This window comes from Pogonomyrmex barbatus, unplaced genomic scaffold (genome assembly GCF_055798465.1).
Source record: "Pogonomyrmex barbatus isolate J1 unplaced genomic scaffold, ASM5579846v1 scaffold13, whole genome shotgun sequence".
NCBI lineage: Eukaryota > Metazoa > Arthropoda > Insecta > Hymenoptera > Formicidae > Pogonomyrmex > Pogonomyrmex barbatus.
The window spans coordinates 3,177,587-3,199,195 of record NW_028297109.1 but is presented as its reverse complement, the minus strand read 5'-3'; the positions used below and the strand labels follow the sequence as shown (position 1 = coordinate 3,199,195).

General features: G+C 46.1%; 1 protein-coding gene across 7 annotated transcripts in view; it reads right to left on the bottom strand.

Annotated features, from left to right (window-relative positions):
- Positions 1-21,609, bottom strand: part of NLG-5 (neuroligin 5) — a 185,658-nt gene that overhangs the window by 6,252 nt on the left and 157,797 nt on the right. For all 7 annotated transcript variants that reach the window (XM_089072245.1, XM_089072247.1, XM_089072243.1 and 4 more), the window contains 5 exons: positions 15,047-15,344; positions 11,895-12,047; positions 10,734-10,934; positions 1,610-1,802; positions 287-731 (listed from right to left, as the gene is read on the bottom strand). In XM_089072245.1, coding sequence (XP_088928371.1) covers positions 287-731; positions 1,610-1,802; positions 10,734-10,934; positions 11,895-12,047; positions 15,047-15,344 — 1,290 coding nt within the window. The remainder of the gene's footprint in view (positions 1-286; positions 732-1,609; positions 1,803-10,733; positions 10,935-11,894; positions 12,048-15,046; positions 15,345-21,609) is intronic.

Here is a 21,609-nt window from a genome sequence, read left to right as displayed (position 1 = left end):
AGAAAAATCGACGCCTCGAGATACTGCGGATATTCCCGTCGATCGACAACGCTAAATTACGCGATTCCTTGATGCTCTCGCCGCGTACCGCCACGTGCAAATTTTTCTTCGGAAATCTCTTACGCTCCAGAAATTTCTTATCGTCAGCTATTACTTAAAAAGCAAGCTAAAAATAAGCTACTCGGTATTTATAAAAGCAAATTAATTACGATACGCCGATAATAGAGCTTCTTCGCGCCCCAAGAAATCTCGTACACTTCCTCGGAATGGTAACGACCCGTCTTACCTGCATATAGCCGCTGTCCTTGGATTGATGATTGAAGTGATAAAAGTAGGTCTTGGCGCCTCGCCTGGCATGATAGAAGGCGATTCTCATGAGAGGCGCGACCGTGTGACCATCGCTCAACGCCTCCATCGTCGAGTCCCGTATTATGATGGGGTGAAGCACCGGCTTATCCCAATCCGTGTACTCGTTCCTCACCGCCGAGAAGATCTCGTTCAGATGGTAGACGTAGGCGTTGCGGATGAAGGTGCGCAGGACGCGATTCCGGTGGTCCTCCTCGAAGCCGAACTGTATGTCGTTGTTGTTGAAATCGAGATTCGACTCGGTCGTGGAGACGCCCAGGATCAGCGGCACCTTGATGAACGCGTCGCTCGCACGCTCCATGTCCAGGCCCGGGTCGGGGTTGTTTTGGTCCACCGGCAGGCCGGGCCCGATGCGGGGCACGAATCTGCCCCGGGAAAGAGAGGCGAGAAAGTCAGTTTCGCTTGGCTCGTGCGAACGACCGCGATATCGAATTGATATAATAAGGGTGTTCAATCAATAAAGCGAGAGGAGCTATTAACCCGCCGCGATCCGACGATAATCCGATAATAATTCAACATGCGCGCGCTGTGATTATCCTTGCAATTAGTGGTATCATAGATTCATTTCGACCTCGCGGTAAACATACCCTCGAAATTGCGTTGCTACTGCCTAACGTTATTTCCACGAGTGTGAAAGGGAATTTAATTTAAAGTCTTACGATACGATACTGATCATTTTATTCTCATATCCGATAACCGTTTCTCCTCGCGTTAGCGTAAAACGCCCGACGGTGTAATGCCACTTTAAACGTGGGATACTTTAAATATCAGCAACTTCGACAATTCGTCATAATTCACTGCAGCCGAGGACTCATGAAATCGTTATAAATTTGTAGCGCTGTAATTGCAGCTGCGTTGGGTAGACGTCATTTTTTTTTAACGTATCAATCATATCCGTTGAATTTTTTACAATCTGGCATTTTCCACTTTTCATCAAAATGCATAGCTCCAATATTCAGGCGATGAATATGAATCTCGCGATATATATATATATATATATATATATATATATATATATATGTACATGTACATACGTATGTATATATATATAAGCACAAACGGCGATTCCGTGGTAATATTTATATATTGACATGCGATCATAAATAAAAAGACGGGAAAGGGATATCGGTGCATTCCATCTGTGCCAATTTTATGATACATATTTTATTATTTTAATTTTCCCTCGGTTTCTGAATATTCAACCGTTCGCAAATAATACCGATACGTGCCGTCACGTGCTTACCTGATTTCCGGCAGTTGCACGTCCATGAGAGTTTTGAGCGGTACTCCACGGAGGCAGTCGGCTATGTCCTCGTCACCCTCGGTCGAGCAGCCCATTTGTTCGCCAATCTTCGCCCTGAGATCGTTCGGATCGTGCACCGAGGCCCAGGGACTTAGTGCCGAGCCGCTGGATAACACCACGCGATGAAATAATCCTGCGGAAGAGCAGACGGTTGGCTCGTACACAGGAGCGACTCGTAGGGGCTCGTCGAGGGCGGGATGCCGTTGCTTGACGTTAAGCTCGTCGTAAACTCGTATATATCGAATGCAGGGTGAATACGGCAGGATATCATCAGCTTCCGGCTGATCGAGCGGAAGCGATGAGCCCGACGGCAGTTACTCCCAAACGGTTATTATCCTCGCATGGATAATTAGAAGCGGACGTAAATACGATCGCGCCTCATCCGCCGGGATTATTTTCCGCGCCCGGGCGTCGAAACCCCGACGAATTACCGAATAAGCGCGATAAACGAACGATTAAAAACTGTCGCGCGATTGAATTAGCCATTTAGAGGTGGAAAATATGTTGGGTAATTTTGGATAACGATCAGGCGTGCGGAAATTTTCTTTAGACAGCCCAATTGACGTTGTGTCACTTCGACGACCGACGGCGACGTTAAAACACGGAAAATCCAAATGCCTCCATGGAAAATTCTATGTTAATTGAAAAGGATATTGCGGAAGCTAATTAATTTTGCTTTTAATGAGCTGAATTTTATGACGTAACGCAGCGAAACGTTTTCAAGCGGCACATATTAATATCGCGTCTGATACTATCTCTAGTGCGTATTCCGGTCGCGAACCGGAAAATCATATTCGCCGGCAAACATTTATGCTGACGCTAAAGTCGTTTATCGAAACGTCACAGGTTTCTTTATGAAAATCGCTGTTTCGAATGCAAACATCGCGCGCGAGTACAACGTGCTCGTCCTGCAGCGTTGAGAAATATTAGGCAATATGTGTCTAACATAAACATTCACGTATCGTTGATGAGCGGTACAAATATTTTATGACTTTACACACCCGGCACTCGTGCATGCACGTTTAATTTCTCGCAAGTGATATTCGTCCGATATAAATCGCGCGGTCCGAGCAACAGCGCTATTTTCCGGCCTTTATCATCGACGCGATTTTCCGTTATGACAGATAAAAAGTTTTTCGATCCGAATAACAGTAGGAATTATCAAGTGCGTCCGACATTTCGCCAAGTTCCTAAATCGGAAATTGCATCATCAGACCGCAGCTCTGATTTGAATGTGAAACTCTTTATTCTTCTCTCTCTCTCTCTCTCTCTCTCTCTCTCTCTCTCTCTCTCTCTCTCTCTCTCTCTGTCTTTTTAAATATATTATAAACATGTTACTATCGGATGGAATATTATTATTACTGCTCCATTGGCATTCATAGAATATGCATCGAGCACGATATTCCTCTGCCAACTACTTAAGAAACGTCGCATCTCATTATATTAAATCGGTTCGCCGCGGCGTTATTTCAAAACGGGGAATCGCGGATGCGTTTAACGCGGAAATTCTGCTGCCAACGAGCCGTAAAACCGGGAAAGAAGTCGCGAAGGAAGAGAGCGCGACGGCGGGAAGAAACGGTGGGGGGAGGGAGATCCTCTCCCCGTCGTGTCATACGGTCGCAGTTTCATTTCCGCAGTGGCGCAATCCAGGAGGGATGCGCGCGTACGCGGTGACCCGAGGGTGCCCCTTTTGGCTGCTTTATCGCTATTATTATTAAGAGGTGCCGCCCGATGCGCGTCACCCTTTCCTCTGGAGGGTTGCCAGGAGACGCGCGAAACGTCTGGAGATGAGCCGGAAGGAAAATAGGGGTAGGGTCCTACAGCTAATCTTAAGCGCGGAGTACGGCGTCACAAATCTGATTCCCGGTAATTACAGCCGTATATTGTCCGCAATGTGATTTTTATAATCCATCGGAAAACACGTCCATCTATCTTTTGCTCCCCGATTAAAATCGCTTCGCGATTGTTGCCGGGACCAATTACTCCGCTGTGGTCCCAATCCCCCTCCCCCCCCCCACCATCCTTTCCTCTATTTCGTACCAGATACGACAAGGAACGTCCGTTTCGTCGTCGTTTGACGTCGTTTTCGGTCGACATTGATTGCGTATCGTGCCGCTGATAATAGACATCGGCTACGTTCCTTCCCTTATTCCTGTGAGGCACGTTCACGCGGGAATTATAGCCACGAAGAACTCGATTTACCCGCCTCGATAGCATCACGTCGTTCCCCCTCGCATCGCATAGATCGACTATTGCACGCCGACGCGATATGCAAGCTGATATTCGTGACAGAGAACCGCTTCGCGATCGAAGTTCCCTTCTGTCTTCGCGATTTTAGCAGCTCCGTCAGACTCTCTCCCTGAAAAGTATCTCTTATCGAATATTTCAAATGAAACGTTTCTCCTTTCTTAATTTCGCATACGCTATTTTATTTATTTATTTATCGTCGAATAAAAACTAAAGTGCGTTCACCGCCCCTACCCGAAATAAACGACACGCTCGCCCCCTCACCCCGAATCTTGGCTCCCTCTCGTCCCGCGATTACTCCATTTTTCATCCGATCCGGCGCGACTATTGCAGGCTCGTTCTTTGGAAACGCGTATTAATAAATGTTTCGGAAGAAATACGGATCCCTCCCTCCTCCCTCCTTCACCCCTCCGCGTCCCCGCCGTTTCTACGAGTACGGGGAGTGGATAGAGCCCCGGTCAGCGCGACTGCCGCGCCTTCCGTCGCACAAACGACATTAGCGTTGCCAGGGTTAACGCCCTTAAACTGTCACGTTAAACCGCGATATTTCACCCGGTGGCCGTCCCTTCGTCCACGCTTTCTCCCGCCCCCGTCGCTTCGCGACTAGCCTCGTTCCGCCAGCCAGCCACCATAATTCCTCCACAATGTCATGTCCATGATACGCGAGTGTCGCGTCGCGACGTGTCGATGAAATTTCGACGAGGATGCATCGAGTGGGTGCCAACTCCACCCTCTGCTCCCCCCCCCCCCCTCCTCGGCAATCATTCGGTTTCCTTCAGGGCGCAATCATCGAGAGACATCGCATCATCGTTCATCAGAATCCCGGCGATGCCCGACTCTGTGGCGCCGACGTGGTGATTGAAAAGCACGAACCTAACAAATTGACGACGGTGGTGTCCTCGTCCCGCTTGACGACGAGAATAAGGGGAAGATTTTCTCGTGGCGAGCGCGACGAAACGAATGAAAAAAAAAGAGGGGGAGGGATAAAAGCGTGCGCGCGCGGTCGGCGGAAATTGTATACTTTTCGTTAGCGAAGCGACGAAAGATTAAAGGCAAACAAGAAACAACGGCGCGTGACGGCGGTAATCAGGTCGGCTTACGTCCGGGTATGGATTTTCCCGGGGGCGAAAGCTGAGCATCGAAACGAACGACTGGCTGGCTGGCTCGCTCGATCGTCGTTCAGGAACGCAGGTATGACCAATCGAGACCTTCTCAATGGCTCGCGATGCACACGTTCGCTCTCCTGTTCATACTTATATCCACGATTTCCGTTCGGATTTTTCTTGAGATTCCATCCCGGCCGAATGCCGGGGAATGCCTTTCTCTCCTCGGGATTTGAAAGAATTCTAGAAGATCTAAATTTTTGACGGATCCGCGAGAGATGCTGTCAACAAAATACAGTACGCGCTGCTGCTGATCTTTCATAGGGGAAATAGATCTCGTTCGATTCGCATGAGAGCTTCTCGAATGTTGACGAGGAAGGGTAAAATGCGAAAAAAATCGAAGATACGGGATGCGAGTGATTGCTATTTTTTAAAGGGTTTGATTTTCCCCAACGTTCATTAAATGGGATAAAAAATAATGGACTAAAAAGACGTATTTGTTCCTGGCCGGAGAGTTTTTTCCGAATATTTCGCCGGAATTGGAAAAAATCGAGCGTTTATCATGCAGGGTCACGTGAAATTCACGCATCGGTGATATTGCAATCGCCTTTTACACAGAAAAACGTTATCGTTAGATGATGTTTATTCGCAGACGCGAATCCATCAGATATCATAATTTTGTCATAACGTTATTCCTTCCACGGCGGTAAGATAAATCATTCTTTTACTTCGGAAAGAAAAAAAAAAGATACTGTTAGTCGTGTCCGCTCCATCGGACTTGAGCGATTTAAATTTTCCTCCAATGCAGGAAAAATTCTATTTAGATGGCACGCAAATTATACTTTGAAAGGAAAATAGCTGGTAATTTTAAATTTATTTTCTTCGTTCGCGCTCTCGCGCGGAGCGAAAGTCGGAACGGAATGTCCGTCTACTTTCTTCACGACTTAAGGATCGTCATCGCGTCTCTATATCGGGTCATATTCTCACGATTCCTCTCACTTCTCGGGACGGTACAGCCGACATTCCGCATGTAAATTACTTCGTGCGTCTCGTGAAAATTCTATGAACACGTACGGACCTCCGGGAGCGCTATACTGATTGAATTAAGTTTGAACACGTAAGAGCGAAAACTACTGCTCGAGAGCAGATTGCACTGTTTAATTCTGCTCTCCATTAATAATTCTAATGCCCATTAATTCTATTGAGAAATTACATTGACCTAACTCGGGAAAAAATTAACGACAAAATTCCAAATGCGAAATGAATAAATTTTTGTTTATACTTAATGGGTTTATCGCTGAATGAATGATGATGCGAGATACCTGAGAGTCGAGTAAAATGACGGTAGGTATTGTGCCGGTTAACAATTCAATAGTTTGAAAATAATTTAATAACGTTACATCGAAATTTCGTGCGTTAGCGGCCTATCAAAAAACGATTTTGCCGATCGTGGAAATGATAGAGTAACACGCCGAAATCAATTTTGCATTCGGCAATTGTACGTGTGGACCAATAACGACGCGGTTCTCGAAAATCCGGGAAATGGTCTTTCTCTCTCTCTCTCTCTTTTTTTTTTTGTAACGTCACCGGGGCGTTTCTCTCTCCGGTTATTTTTGTCGGTAACGAACTGCAAAATAGAACGAAGGGGGTGTGCCGCGCGAAACGGAAGACGCGGAGGTAGAAATGCTGTTTGGAAGCTATTTTTATGACTTATTGTTATGCGTCGTATTGCATGGCGCTGGCTTTCCTCGCCGTGCACCATTCCCTCGGGGAACACGAGAGAGAAAGAGAGAGAGAGAGAGAGAGAGAGAGAGAGAGAGAGAGAGAGAGAGAGAGAGAGAGAGAGAGAGAGAGAGAGAGAGAGAGAGAGCTATACATTTCTAATCGCACTAAATTTTAACAACACATTTCGTAAATTATTTCTTGAAACAAGTGATGTACAGTTAACAACAAATTTAAAACACGGAATTAAGGGCAGTGTCACTACTTAAGGATTTACGGAATTTAACCTCGGTGTTGGTTTACCGAATTTGACCGATCTGTTTTCACGAGAGATGTTTTCAAGAAATAAAATCCTGTCCGTCTCTCGTACCTTCGCGCAAACATAATTCGAAACGCCGAACGGACGCTCGAATTACTGCGAGGGCAACCCCTGAGCAGGGTCTTATACGTCTCTCTCGAGGGTGCAGCGAATCAGACAATTGCCAGGAATCACACTCGGTTGCCTCCTTGATTACTCACGAAGCCAATCGCTCGTATCTCTGATCCGTGAGAGCCGTGAAACTGCCAGAGAAACGGACGACGCTAGAAGGAAGCTCTAGAAGAAGCAGCGTTAACTCGGTCCAAGGATTGAAGAATCGTCACACACACACACAAACACATAAACGTGTACATGTGTATACACACACACATATATATATATATATATATATATATATATATATATATATATATATATCTCCATGCACACGCGCGAGGTCTTCGCTCATAAAAAATTACAACGGGGAGAGGAAACGATAAATCGAGACTGTCTCCCCGCGCCATGAGAAGCTTATTTCTCTTGTCTCTTCCCGGGCGATGATACGTAACGTCGACAGTCTTCTTGGGATTGAGAAAAGGAGGCGGGGAAACCGCGCCCCAAACACCCCTGGGAGAGAGAGCCCAGAAGAAGTGGCTTTCTGAATTACACGAGAGATCGATGTAATACGAAACGTTTATGTCTTCGGCGGTGCCCGGTCGAAGGTAGAGCGCGGTCTTCATTTATCATCGAACATCGAAATCCCGCCGCCGAAGGCAGACAGCAGCTAACCGCGGGAAAGCAATCGTACCTTCGACGGCTAGTTATCGACGGGAAACCCAAACCGATCGTTTTGCAACTTTTTACGCAACGCCGGGCAAAGCCATTAGCCGTTCTCCACGTAATCGTATCGAGTACAACAAAATGCATCGGCAAAAAGCGGATTGCATCGGGAGCGCGATGCCCGCGCCGCGCGGGCATCGCGAAAAATCGTCGGAAATCAACGTAACACCGGAATCGATTTTACGCCGTTCCGCTGCGACTTAATCCGGAATCCTTGTTACGGCGTGTTACGTTTCAACTGTCCGGATATCGCGGGTGACGCGTACAGCTTCCTCGTAACTTACACATCGCGCGTCGCGCATATTAATATTTTCGCAGCGTCGTGACCGAGCGGCAACTCTCATCGACACTTCGCCATTCATTCCACTCAGTCTTCCGTTAACTTTGCATAGCCGTATGTCCCAGACCGTCTGACCGCCCCAGCCGCATCCCGCTGCAATATTAAGCGGACTGAAGAACGCATTTGTCTGGTCAAAAAGCCAACGTCGTTTGTCAAAAGAAAAGTAAGAGAGTAAATCTCTTTTTAACAAGTTCCTTTGTGCGATCAAGAGCTTTCTCGGAGCTCCAAAATTCGCGAAGAATATTTGTAGGATAGTCGCAACGGGGGTGGGAGAAAAATTACATAAAAAAAAGAAGGATTAAGACTTTTCTCTCGCGGCGCGGATTAAAAGTCGATGCATCTTCGTCCGCAACTTCCCTCGCTGTGCATTTCCTCCTTCGAAAAGAGAGCACCCTGCCGAGATCTCCAGCAATCTCTGACCAGCCGTTAGCAAGAAGTGCAGAACCGCACCTGGTCTCGCGAAAACCACCGGCGGTGCCGACGTCGGAATCGAAGAAGCGGAAAGTGCGGTAAGGTCGGAAAAACTGACTGACCTCGGCGGCGTCCCGGACGCCAAAGAAAAGCGGTTTCCCCCGAGGGTCCATCCGCCTCTCTCTCTCTCTCTCTCTCTCTCTCTCTCTCTCTCTCTCTCTCTCCCCCCCGTCTCGCTCCTTCTCGCGCTCGCTCGCTCGCTCCGAGAGTGGTAGCCTCGGGAGGAAGGACGACGTGCAGAAGGAATGCGCAACCGACAGCGATGCTCCCTCCTCGAGATGTAAACTGTTTGCGCTGTTTCCGGCACAACCGGAGGTCCGGGAAATAGCTAGACGGGAGAGTGGTTCCGGCAGACCACCACACAGCGAGAGGGGACTTTCTCCAGCATGCCGTTTATCCTTCGTGTTTCTTCCTAGCACCCGTTCCGCCTGTCTAAGCGGCTATTTACACTTTCGACTTTTCCTACTTTTCGACGGCGACAACTTCGAAAGCTGACACTGAAAGGTTCGCTACGGAAAGAATGTTGCTCTTCACCATCCCGCCAAATTAATATTATTTAGTACAACCATGATTTAATTCCATTCAAATGAAGCGGCCAATTTTTTAAAAAAGGTGATAATTTCGAGTAAATTAAATATTGAATTGAATTGCGATAGACAGATATCTATGTGCGGAAAAAAGTCATATTTCTCTAAAGATATATTATTGCGGCTCGGGGTACGATTTAAACGTGCCAAAATTCGAATGAATCTGGATCGTCGATTATGCGAAACGTATGGGCGGCAGAACGGTCGCGGCGTTAGTCATAATTTGGTTGATTGGCGCGGAATTAGCGTCTAACTATATCACGCCGTAATCGCGTTCGCATGGATTTATCGCGCGGCGATGTATTTACGACGCTTTTAGCGTCCCCGCTTTTGTTCCACGCGGCCTTCGACGCGCGTCCCGAGGACCATGCATTTTTATTATTGCGCAATTTCCTCACGTCCCCCGCTCAAGTAGCCTCCTCCGCGGGGAATTCTGCGCCACCTGAAGGGACAAAAGCCGGGAGGATCGTTCAATTTTGGCCGGTGTTATCCGACGACGATAAAAAGAGGGGAAAGAAGAAGACGAAAGAAAAAAAAAATGAAAAGGCTCGCTTTCTCCCCTCATCGAATAAAATGGAGTCCTGCAATTTGTCACCCGAACCCGGTGATGTTTTTTTGAGAGGACGAAACCAACCCTTCAGTTGTCTTCTTCACGAGACCCTCGCCGACTAATCCCCGGACGATTAATCTACTCAAGGTCCTGCAAATAGCGTCTCTTCGCTTCTAACCTGCCGGTTATTTTGCCGGTTAGGTTTTCGGCGAGATCATCGGCGAGATAGGAGGCGAACCGATCGGACTTCCGATCGCGCAACTTCTCGCTCGATTAACATCGAATTTCACGCATGTATTTCTCGCCGGGCGGAACGGCGGTATCGGTATCATTTTTCATTGTGTTCCCTTGTCGTAAACAACAACGTTATTAATACGTTAGCGGAGCTACGTAAATATTGGATCAAGTTACTCGACAAGCAAATATTTCCACCGCCCTCAACACGCGGCGTTTATATATCGCGCGGTATCGAATTGATTTATTTTATATTACAACCAGTCCATCGCGGGGCGAGAGAGAGTGACCGATGAACTGTTAAACCTGACGGCACAATGACGGCATTAAGCTGTCAGCGGGGATTTGACGGGCATTGAAAAGAATAAGCGCGATATAACCTTCGCCCAAAGTGTACTCGCATCGATCGGTCGAAATTGAGTGGAGGAGACACGCGAAAGAGACACGGACATCATTCTCTCTTATTCGAACGTCTGAGAGACATGCGAACGTTCCGAAATTTCTTCCGCGTCTTCAGCGTCGTCTTCCCTCTATACCGAGAGACGTTTAAATAAGAAACGCCACATAAAACTGGCGCTCCTGCGGAATTCCGGTTTCGCGGTTTCCGAGTGCTCACAGATGGTCGGAGGGTTAATTGCTAATTGCAATTGTCAGGGATTCCTCTCTCCTTACCTTTGCTGTAAGGTGCGAGCAGTAGGAGATTCACCAGCGCCGCTCCGGTGTCGTGGCCCATTAGAGTTATCCGCGTTGGATCGCCGCCGAAGGCGCCGATATTTTCGCGCACCCAACGGAGCCCCATCGTGATGTCCTTCAAAGCCAAATTCCCGCCGGATCCGCTCGTTCTGTCGGGGAACGGACGGGTCCTCAAGAATCCTGGAAGAACGCCAAACCGTTCACCGATTCAACCGTTATCCCGGCGGATGGCGCGATATCCTTTCCCTTCCTTTATTGCATTTTCTCCTCTCCTCCTTTTTCTCGTTTTTCTCGTTCTCACGCAACATTTGCGATGCGCGGTAGCGTTTGTTCGATAAAATTTCACTCGCAAGTTTCGCCATGAAAGTGTATTTTCGAAGACGAAGATTTCTGATTTTACGATGACTGGAGAGCTTTCAGTTGAAAGAAAGAAAAAAAAAAAAAAAAAAAAAAAAAAAAAAAAAAAAAAGAACTCGCGAAATAAAGAGCGGTCGTCGATCGTGAAGATTCGATTTAACGTTTCCCGACCACAGCGATAACTAAGCGGAGATTGTAAATATTCGTTACGCTATTAAGTCATAATCAAAGGCAGTTTGACATGTAAATAGATAGAACTACATTTTCGGACTTTAGTACATTCGCGGCACACTGTGACAGAGATGCATTTGTAGGACTTCGAAATGCCAATATTGACTTAAGAATGTAAATGGTTTCTACGAAGCTGCCTCTCCATTTCGGAGTATAGCTAGGCAGTTAATGATACGAACTCACTTTCGAGGAAGTGAGAGTTGCAGTAAGCATACAAGGTAACTTTTCCGTTTTTACATAGATAGGTGATAAATAATAAAATAATTAATTAAATAAAAATTACTTAACTATCTGTCTAAGGCACTTTCTACGTAATTCTACAAAGTAGTGTATCCAAAAGTAAAACGCTCGGAGAAGTAAAGGAAATTTTAAAGAAAATAAATGAGAGTGAGGAAAATTACAAAGTACAAATTAAGGTATCTCGTCACACAGGGTGGATGGTACCATTTGGAATTTCTTTGTTCGCGAATGTGGGGAATGTTACATCAGGAGGGTTGCTTAATGAAAATGCTTTCGGGGATGCGGGACGGTTGATTAAAGGGTGGCACGTACCTAAGATGCCGAGACGATAGTTGAGCGTGATCACTATGACGTGGCCGGCGCTCGCCAAGACCGATCCATCGTACAAGTTACCCGATCCCCATTCGAAACTTTCACCGTGTACGTATACCATCACCGCGTACGGCGCCTCCAGCCCTCGAGATCCTGAAAGCAGCAGGCAAGTGGGTCCGCATCGCTCTCTTCCATTTTCTTCCACGAATAAACCTCTTATCCGCATAAACCTCCCATTGACAGATCCAGCTTTCTCGTAATACCGCGCGACATTATCGCTTACGTAGCATTATGCTTACCCGCTTTATCCCTCCACCCCCTCCCGGCGAACCGCAAAACGTAAACCGGCGGAGAACCGTTGCGCCTAGCGAGCTTCCACCATTTTAAGAGTATCTCGTCTCTATGTACGCTTGTTATTTCGCTCTCGCGCGATATTGTTTGCGCACCGATTTAAGTTCCAAGTCTCGCGGGTATTTCTCGCGGACTTTCGCTTTATTAAAATAAAATCGTCCCAGCGGCCAATTAATTTTTTTTGTTTTCGCTGTTTGCCATCTGCGCAATTGAAATGACTAATTGCATCGTATAATCCCACCGCGTTAAGGACTCCACCCAGTTTTCTCTAGTCACGTTTCCGTGGTCTTTAGAAAATCGTGAAATCGTCAGAGGCCGCGGGCTCATTCGCGATTCGTCGCACGTAGAGCAAGAAATCGTAGAGCGCGCATCAAAGGCGTTTACTCGAAGCGAGAGAACGAAGAAGAAAGAGACGAGCGACGAGATGTGTTTTTCTTTAAGCAATCTTCGCTCATCGATCGATCGTCGTCGCTGTCGTGACTTCATTTACGCGCGCAAAGTCACGACGGCGATTTTTCAGACGCGCGTGAAAAGAAACACACGTTTCACCGGCGGGGTTTACGCGATCGCGGGATTCGTCCGGGACGCATATCCCGGACGCGTATCTACCGCGCGCATTACACGGCCATCGTAAACCCTCGGTATGGTTTGGAAAATCGCCCCGATAAAACGGATACTTTCTCCTTTTTTTCTTTTATCCTTCCTTTTTCCTTTAAACGCTCGGCTTTTTACGGCGGACGTAAAATTTTACGCCAAGAGCGTCGCGTAAGCTGGAACGGAGGTAAATTAAAGCGAAAAGCTTGTTTTAATAAGGCTTTAAGGATTAACGCGACGCTTTTTACAGATCTACGCTCGTCTCGAGCCTCGGGGTTTTCGCGTTTTGTAAGTCCCTACGGATTTAGCGTATCCTCCTTTCCCTGAAGGATCCCCCGTGTTACACGACGCGTCAGCCAGGGGGGTTCTCAGATATTAAAAGTCCCCGTTTAATTGATAATCGTCTTAGCAACTAATAAACCAGGCGTTCACCCGCCCGACGCGCGTCGTAACTAATTAACGCCTGTCTGTTACACGATTTATACTACATCGGATTACCTGTCTACAGAGACATCATCCTAAACCACGACGAGAAGCAGCGCTTCGCACTGCCGAGTTACGTGAGCTCGCAATCATCGTAGTTAGTAATTCAATCGCGCCGCGATCTTACTTTGATTATCCGTTAACTCGTAAAACTAGCCCAATTAGTATCGATCATCCCGACGGGGAAATGCTCGGCGCAACGTTACGAAGCACCTTGTCTTTGTCGGTTGCCAATCGATACTATCGAGCCGCACGCCGCCTTATCGGAATTACGCTCGGGGATTGCGATCGCATATTGAGCAGCCGCTTACGGCGATCGTTAATCGCGCTTTAATCGCCAGAAAATCCGGAAATCGCTAAAGCGTCTTCCCGGTATACAAGGTAGACGGTTGACGGATACGCGTCTCGCTCTCTCGTCAATTTCCCACGAAAATTGGAGCTCTTTATCTCAACAGAAATTCCCAAGATTTGATTTCATTTACATTTTCGCTTTCTCCGCAACAAAAACTCGAACTTGAGAGCGCGCGATCCTCTTCTCCTCCAATTTCTCGCTCTCTTTTTCCATTCTTATATCCGTGCTTCGTGTTATTCGCGTAGCTCATACAATTTTCAATTCTCTTCCCTTTTTAACCCGACTGAGGTTACGGCGCAGACCGACCGCTTTACGTTGCAAATTCGCCTCTATCTTTCATCGCGCGCCGAGCAACGTACGACGTAAGGCATGCGGCTGCTCCCGGCTTGATACTACCCGGCATAAAGGTACTAATTACTTTAGGACTAATTACTTTAGGAAGCAACTTGCACCATGTAATACTATACGGACGCATAAATTGTCTCGGCTCCGATATATAATATAGTTGAGAATTTCAGGGGCCGAATTACGGCCGCAGTCACCCCAAAACTTTACGGCCTGATGTAATACGTTATTTTCCGTCACATGAATTTTTTTTTTTTAGTCGCGCAAAATTAACCCCGGTCGATTGCGCCTCCTGGACGTTCGACCACCGATATATAATTTTAAGCGTGAAATCAATTCAGGTTTATTTTTTCTGCCCCGCTTGTGTTCGCAACGCGCGAGCGCTTTCGGCCATTAAACGTTATTAATCTTTTACAACAGAACGTTTTAAAAATTGATCTCGAACGATACGTGTATGCATGCATACGTTGAAATAAAGATCAGTCGAGAATTGATAATCGAGTTGTAATCCTCATAAACTACGTTGCTTAAATGAATAATAATAAGATGCAAAAAATAAATTATTTATCCAGGTAGCTAAAGTTGAACTTTCATTAACTCAATGTGGAGTAGCTTTACTGGCTCCCTGAAGAATAAAGACCTTCATTAAAACTTATTATCCCTTTTACTCTGTCAGAACTGAAGAACTTTACGTTAGTGCCGGGTACTTTAGGCGACAATAGAAACGTAATTTTGCATGGTCTCTTTTAGGATCTTATTTATCGCGCGACCTTGCCCTCCTTTAGTCAAAAAAGAAATCCGTCGAATTTAATTCCGTCATTATTTAATTCCTAATGAACGGAGGTATTACGAGAAAGTGGATCATCACATATACGCGTGTAAACAGAGTTGCCTAATATAATTAAAATCGATTTGATTGTCGAAATTATTTCACATAGATATTTAGCACTTGAGATTTTACTTCCGAGGAATTGACCTTGTTATCTTTCAGGTGTTTATTAAATATTAAAACATCGGCTCTTCTTACCGCTGCCGGGTATGTACAGATTGAGGAAGAGGCAGTCTTCGCTCTGGTTAGCCAGAAAGACAACCATCTTCTTGAGCTGCTGGTATCTGCCGTGCGGCATCTGCGCGAGGGCGGCGGTGCTATTGGCGAGGTCCGGATAATTCTGCGGGCACACCGCGCCGAAGGTGTCCGCCAATTTGACGCCGTTCCAAGGCACCGGCGAGATCGGGGGTCGAAACCTCAACTCTCCAATCGGGGGCGCGGCGTAGGGTATCCCGCGAAACACCTCCACGGGATCCAGGTGCCGACTGTTCAGTTCCTGTAACAAGAGCGAGTGGATTTGATATTCGCCGCAAAAGAAAGTTCTCTCCGATTTCCACGGGTCGCGGGTCCATCTTAAAATTATCCTCTGCCACCGACGTCTGTCTGTGTCAGTTTTATTGAGTTACAATAACGTCTACGTGTCTCAATTCTATCCGGGAGATTTTACCGGAAAGAGAGTCGCGGTTTTATCGATTCCACCCCGGCGTCTTGGGATAGCTCTGAAAATGATAAACATGAACTCTCCTCTCCCTTGTTCTTCGACGTCCGTTCGCGCAAGTAGCTTCTAAAATACGCTCGAATGCTTCTCCGTGGAGATACATCGTTCTTTCCGTTCGGGGCACACGGATCTCCGGCAGGGAAAAACGAAAACAGACAGCCAGAAAGCTGGAAAAGCCCTTCCTCGCTCCCCCCATCCCCTTGCACCCAATATCCATTTCATCTCCTACGCGTGTCGGGCGAGTGATTCGAAAGATACTCGGCTCGGCGTAGGGGAAAAGATACGATCCGACCTCCCTTAAACGAGCCAGTGATTAAAAATGCAGCGCGAAAAGGGAGAGTTCTGATTCTCGCGTTTGATGAAAATGTCGCGACAATCGAAACGCGTAGACAAATAAAATTGAAAGAAAGAAAAAAAAAAGTAGTAAAAAAAAAAAAAGAAACGATGCGAACTACCGCCTTTGGTTATCGGATATTTAAATATTAATCAAATTATATAATGTTGAATAATGTTAATTTGTTTTTTTTTTTTTAAATACGTGATGTTTATTAAGATGACTTGCGGACCGATTTCTCAAATTCTACTTCTCGTGGTAAAATCGAGCAGGAAAAATTGCTGTGCACTCGTATCATGGAAACAATTATATCACAAGGACCGATAGATCTCGTTCGTTGCGGGTCGACTTTAATTGCATCACGGCGCAATTGGGACGTCTGCCCATCGAAATGGCCGACCTACAATTCGCGCTGGAAATTACCGAGTTCCCTTAACATTTTTCGGCATCGAATTTTCGTCGGAGAATTAAAAAAAAATGTTACCTTAAGGGATACTTACGAGAGAGAAATGAAAAAAAAAGGGAAAAGTAAAAAGAGAGAGAGAGAGAGAGAGAGAGAGAGAGAGAGAGAGACGGAATAACAAAAGAAGAGAGGCGAAAATGAGAGTTATTCGATTCGACATTTTCAATTGCATTAAAAATTAAATGCGTGTCATGCGACTGCCGATAACAATCGGCGCTTATCGAGGCTCCCATAAAATCCCGAGGGATGATGGCGATGACGTGGGATGAAATATTAATTTCGTTCCATGAGTTTGCGAATTTTGTTCTGGCTGACGATCTCGTAATTGACTCTCGTCCGGGAGTTAAAATATTAAAAAAAGACGAAGGTATATCGACACGCTGGAAACGTACACACGGAAAGATGAAAATTAATATATAAAAAAAAAAAGATAACAAGTAAATTCGAATAAACGGGAGAGAGAGTGAGAGAGAGGGGGGAGGGGGGGAAGGGGAGTGAGAAAGAACTTGGAAATTTCGTATGTACGAACACGTTCGTCCCGGTTCATGGCGCAGCTTGTTATTTTACGATCGCGGCATTCATTTTCGTATTCCCTAGGCGAGCTATCACGTAGTTGGAAATAAATTCCCATTACGGGGGAACAGTGCGGGGGCTTAGTGCGAAATCGCAAGAAAATGGAAACACACAGTCGTGTGTGTTCGACGAAAGGGACGCCCATTCGTGAAAAGATTCGCGTGCGAGAACGGCGTTACAAGTGCGAGCAGTTTCTCTTCGCCGCTTTCACCGCGGTACGTCGTTCCTCATGAAATCAGTTCCGCGGCGAGAGTGAGAGAACGGGAGAGAGATTTACTAAAATCACACAGACACACACCCAACCCACACACACACACACACACACACACACACACACACACACACACACTCTCTTTGGCACTTTCGACATGACCGCGCGTATATGCGTCGGCCGCGAATCGCCCTCCGTGAATGTGCATAATACACCTGATGACGCACGAATACAGCTGCTAAATTAAAGCGACACTGGACACAGGAGTAATTGCTGCGGATAAAATAGGTCGAGGGCGAGAAAATCCGAGATATTAATTCCCCGATTCAAACGAAGGCACGTTTACCCCGCCGACGAGTCATCATTAAATCTCTCGACGAAATTTGCCACGCGGCCACGCTTTGATGTAATGCGATCACCACGCGCCGGGATTGACACGTTCAAATTCGATTTTTAAAAAATTTAATTTATTAAATTAAAGACCGTGATTTAAACGCGCGATTTGGGGGGTCTTTAAATTTTATATCCCGTACGCGACGATAATTGTACGCGCCAAAACGCTCGAAAGCGTATTACTTCAATGACATTAACGTGTCCATTACTACGTGTCCATTAATTTGAGATAATGAAATATCGCACAACCGCATAAGAGCTATCGTAACATTTTAGAAAATTAGGTAATTACGCTTACGGCAAAATTTCTATTATATATACTGTATACCTTGTTAGATAAAAATAAGTAAATAAAAATTCCATCCTGTTACCGCGCATCTACTTTTTCGCGGAAGAAAATTTATAATTTTCTCCTTACCACGGTCTTAAAATCTTAAATAAAAAATTTTGATCGTGGAAAGCAGATAATTATAAATTTTCTGCCAAGAAAAGAGCGATGCCGCGTTTCGATTGGCTATTGTTAGATTCTCGCCCATTTCAATCGAGCGCTTTTCAGTTCGAGTAATAGTCGCGCAATAATCTTATCTGTGGGATGAGACTTATGGCTGGATTATTGCCTCTGTCTGCTCCTTTCGGGCGAGATGCGACGGGCGGAGGGTGGTAGGAATGCGGAACGATTCGTGGACGGACTGCGTAACGGTGCCCGGTGAATTATTATAATCTCTCGGCGAATAGAACGAATTTTATTTCGAAATCAGTCGCCCCCCCCCTCCCCCGCGCGCAGACGTGATCGTAATTTTCTCATTATTTGCGCGGGGAAAACTTTTCTTTTTTCCGTGCCGAAACTGGGGGCGAAGTTGGGGGTCAATAGATTCCGCGAGAAGTAATAGACTTTGGGGCATTAGCATTTTTTTCGACGCTTCTCTCTTTTTTTCTCGCCAAAATTCACTTCAAATTGGTTGACAAATTCGTCGTTCGAAATTAAAACCTCGGATACGACGTGTACACTCTTGATTTTAACGAACAGCTGATGTCGCGAGATTATCCCTCTTGTTTCCCTCTAAAATATCTCCCCGCCTTTTAAGAGTAACAAGAACGATGAGCCGGGGAGCCGGTGGAGTATCTCCGGGACAAGCTGAAGAGTTTGGAGGGCAAAGGTGAAATCGTCCGTTTTCTTTTTTGTCGCCTTCAATGGGACGGAGGGAAGCGAGCGACGGAATAAACGAGACTGGAAGCTATCCCGAAATCTCTCTTCTGGATACAAAGTGAAATTGATGGCCCGCATTTACCCGGCATACGTGTAGATGGAAACACGTGGGAGGGAGGGAGGGAGGGAGGGAAGGAAGGATGTTACCAGATAGTGATGCGCTGTCGATCCCATCTGCGACTCGTATCCGGAACGAAATAGCGCTAATAAAAAAGATTCTATTAGACTTGCACGTTCGTGTTGTGACGCGTGCGTTAAGATAAAAAGCGAGTGGACGATGTAACGCGAACGTGAAGCGGGGCGCCTGTTTATCGGAAGACAGCATAATTTCGCGGAGCTTTGCTGATTTATCATTCCGGCCGTATGTACGTTTTGCGACGCACAAATGCACAGGCGCGGCCGCTCGATAATTTGCATACGTTCATTCGTTCCGCGATAATTGTTACTCTAAAGGGATTGTTTACATTTCTCGCGAGCGCGATATTCATTAGGTCTTCGCGCATAGAGATGATAACAAGCGAAATAAATTTGGTTACGTCATAAATTACGGATGCAACGGTGAGCGAAGGACGGGCGTAACATCGGGGGCTAAAGCGAAGCGAATTAATACCGCATCTCTGCATATTCGCATGTGTATACGTGTAACTGTGATGGCGGAACAGATAGGAGTTTCGCATTAATTAGCGGTGGAAATTATAGTTCAAATTTTTATGGTCGAATTTAATGTATCACAGATGAGGAAAAAACGTGGAAAAAAAAGGAAATCTAAAAAAAAAAAAAAAAAGATGAGAATACTCGATACGCTCAACGTATTCTCTCTTTCTCTTTCTCTGAATTGAAACGTATCTCGATTGCTTCAGAGGCTTCAGTCAAGTCGAGCAGAGGCCGAATGGAGTTCTCGCGAACGTCGGAAAAATAATTATGCAATCCTTATCGAGCCGGGAATATCGGACTGTAGATGCGACAACAATTATGCAGGTTGTTGTTGCAAAAATTCCAGTGGGGTGATTTAAACCGGACGATAAATTACGTAAATTTAGAGGTATAATAAATTATGTGCGCGACAAAGGAAGTCGAGCGGAAAAATGGCGAAGATACGGAGGATTTACGTCAGCGTGCACACACGGTCCAATAACGGTCGTATGGAAGCTTTTGCTGGTGGCGGTGCGTCTCAATGAATTATAGAGCACATAAATGTAAAGGAAATTTATTAAGCTTCAAAGTCGCGAAACGGCTGTTTCGCGGCGAATCTCATCGTTGAATGCAGCTGGAAACAGACAAGAAGATTTGTCGCGTCCGCGAGACGTAAAGACGAATAAAGATGCGACCGCAAACGACCGTGAAGTTGCATTTAGTCAAGCGGATTGCCGATTAGAGCCCAAGAGAGATTTATTATGAGGGACGTGGCTGAAAAAAAAAAAAACCGATGTTTTTCCCCGGACGTTTATAAAGGACAGCGTCATGATAAAAGAGAAAAAGAGAGGAAAAAAAAAAAGAAGAGGATCGGCACTTCTCGGTCGGGAAAATATTTCCAAGATTGAAATTCCGACGAGAGAGATGACGAAGAAAAATTTCCAAGTACAAAGGCAAATTGACGAACGAGGTAAGAGCATACATTAATACATTTGCAATGCCAATCGGGCCGACGAACGGCAAACGCGTTCGGACGATGAGCATAAAAAAAAAAATTTCCGCGATGGGATATCAACGCAGATGTAGTCTCGCGGGGAATTATTATGCGCCGTGAGAAAAATTTGTAAAGCGCTTCAAACGTATGCGCCTCGGCTTCGGAATACGGGATAGCTCGTAAATCGCGCGCGATAACTGTATTAAAAAAAAAAAAAAAGAAAAAGAAAAAAAAATTCCGCGCCTGTAAATAAATTTTTTTACGCTCGCGTTTCCCCTTCCCGGCGGGTGAAATGCGATTAACGCAATTTTCATTGTCGAGACTCGCATAAATAAACGATAAACAGTATTTCCGTCGGTGTATCTGATGAGCTTAATACACCCTGCCGAATGCCGAAGGAAATGCGCCTTTGATAAGGACAACATCCGAATCAAATTAATTCAGATTTCACTACTAGAATTCAGCATGCGTACAAATTCAATATCCCACGTCTGTTTTATAATGGGGTTAATAAATACTCCCGTACGTTGACATATCCTTATCGGGATCTCCGTACGTTCCGTACAATAGATGAACGTGTATCTCCTAGCACGACGTGGAGTCGCAATTGTATAATGATAATCGATCGTTCAAGATTCGCATCGCCAAGATTCAATATCGGCTCGTGTGTATGTGTGTGTGTGTGTGTGTGTGTGTGTGTGTGTGTGTGTGTGTGTGTGTGTGTGTGTGTGTGTGTGTGTGTGTGTGTGTGTGTATGGTGTGTGCGCTCGAGGGTGGCAATATGCAAAACAATTCTGCTTATACATCACGTTGGAGAAGTGCGAGAGGCGGTCGCTATACTCGTGGCGCGTTTGACAGAGCAATGTTTTCCTCCGGCAAAACGTATGGCGCTCGATCGTGCGAAATGGACCGGTGAACGGCGAACGTGAGCGAGCGTAAACGCGCGAGCGCGCGCGGGACGAACAAAAAAAAAAAACAACAACCGTGAGTTGTGCGGCACGTTACGACGTAATGTAAAGGCCACGAGGCGTCCTGAGCGAAAAAGTTTTCTCGTTATCCATCCATCCGCCCGGGGACTGCCGGGCGAAAAAAGGCCGGTAAATTGCGGATCCGCAATTCCCGCCAAAGCGAGTCTGCCCCGCGTCTGATCCGCGCGGATGTTTCAATCGTGAGACGGCGTTACGAATGCGCGCGCGCGTACGATAATCCGCGTTGCGTCTCTTTCACGACGGCGA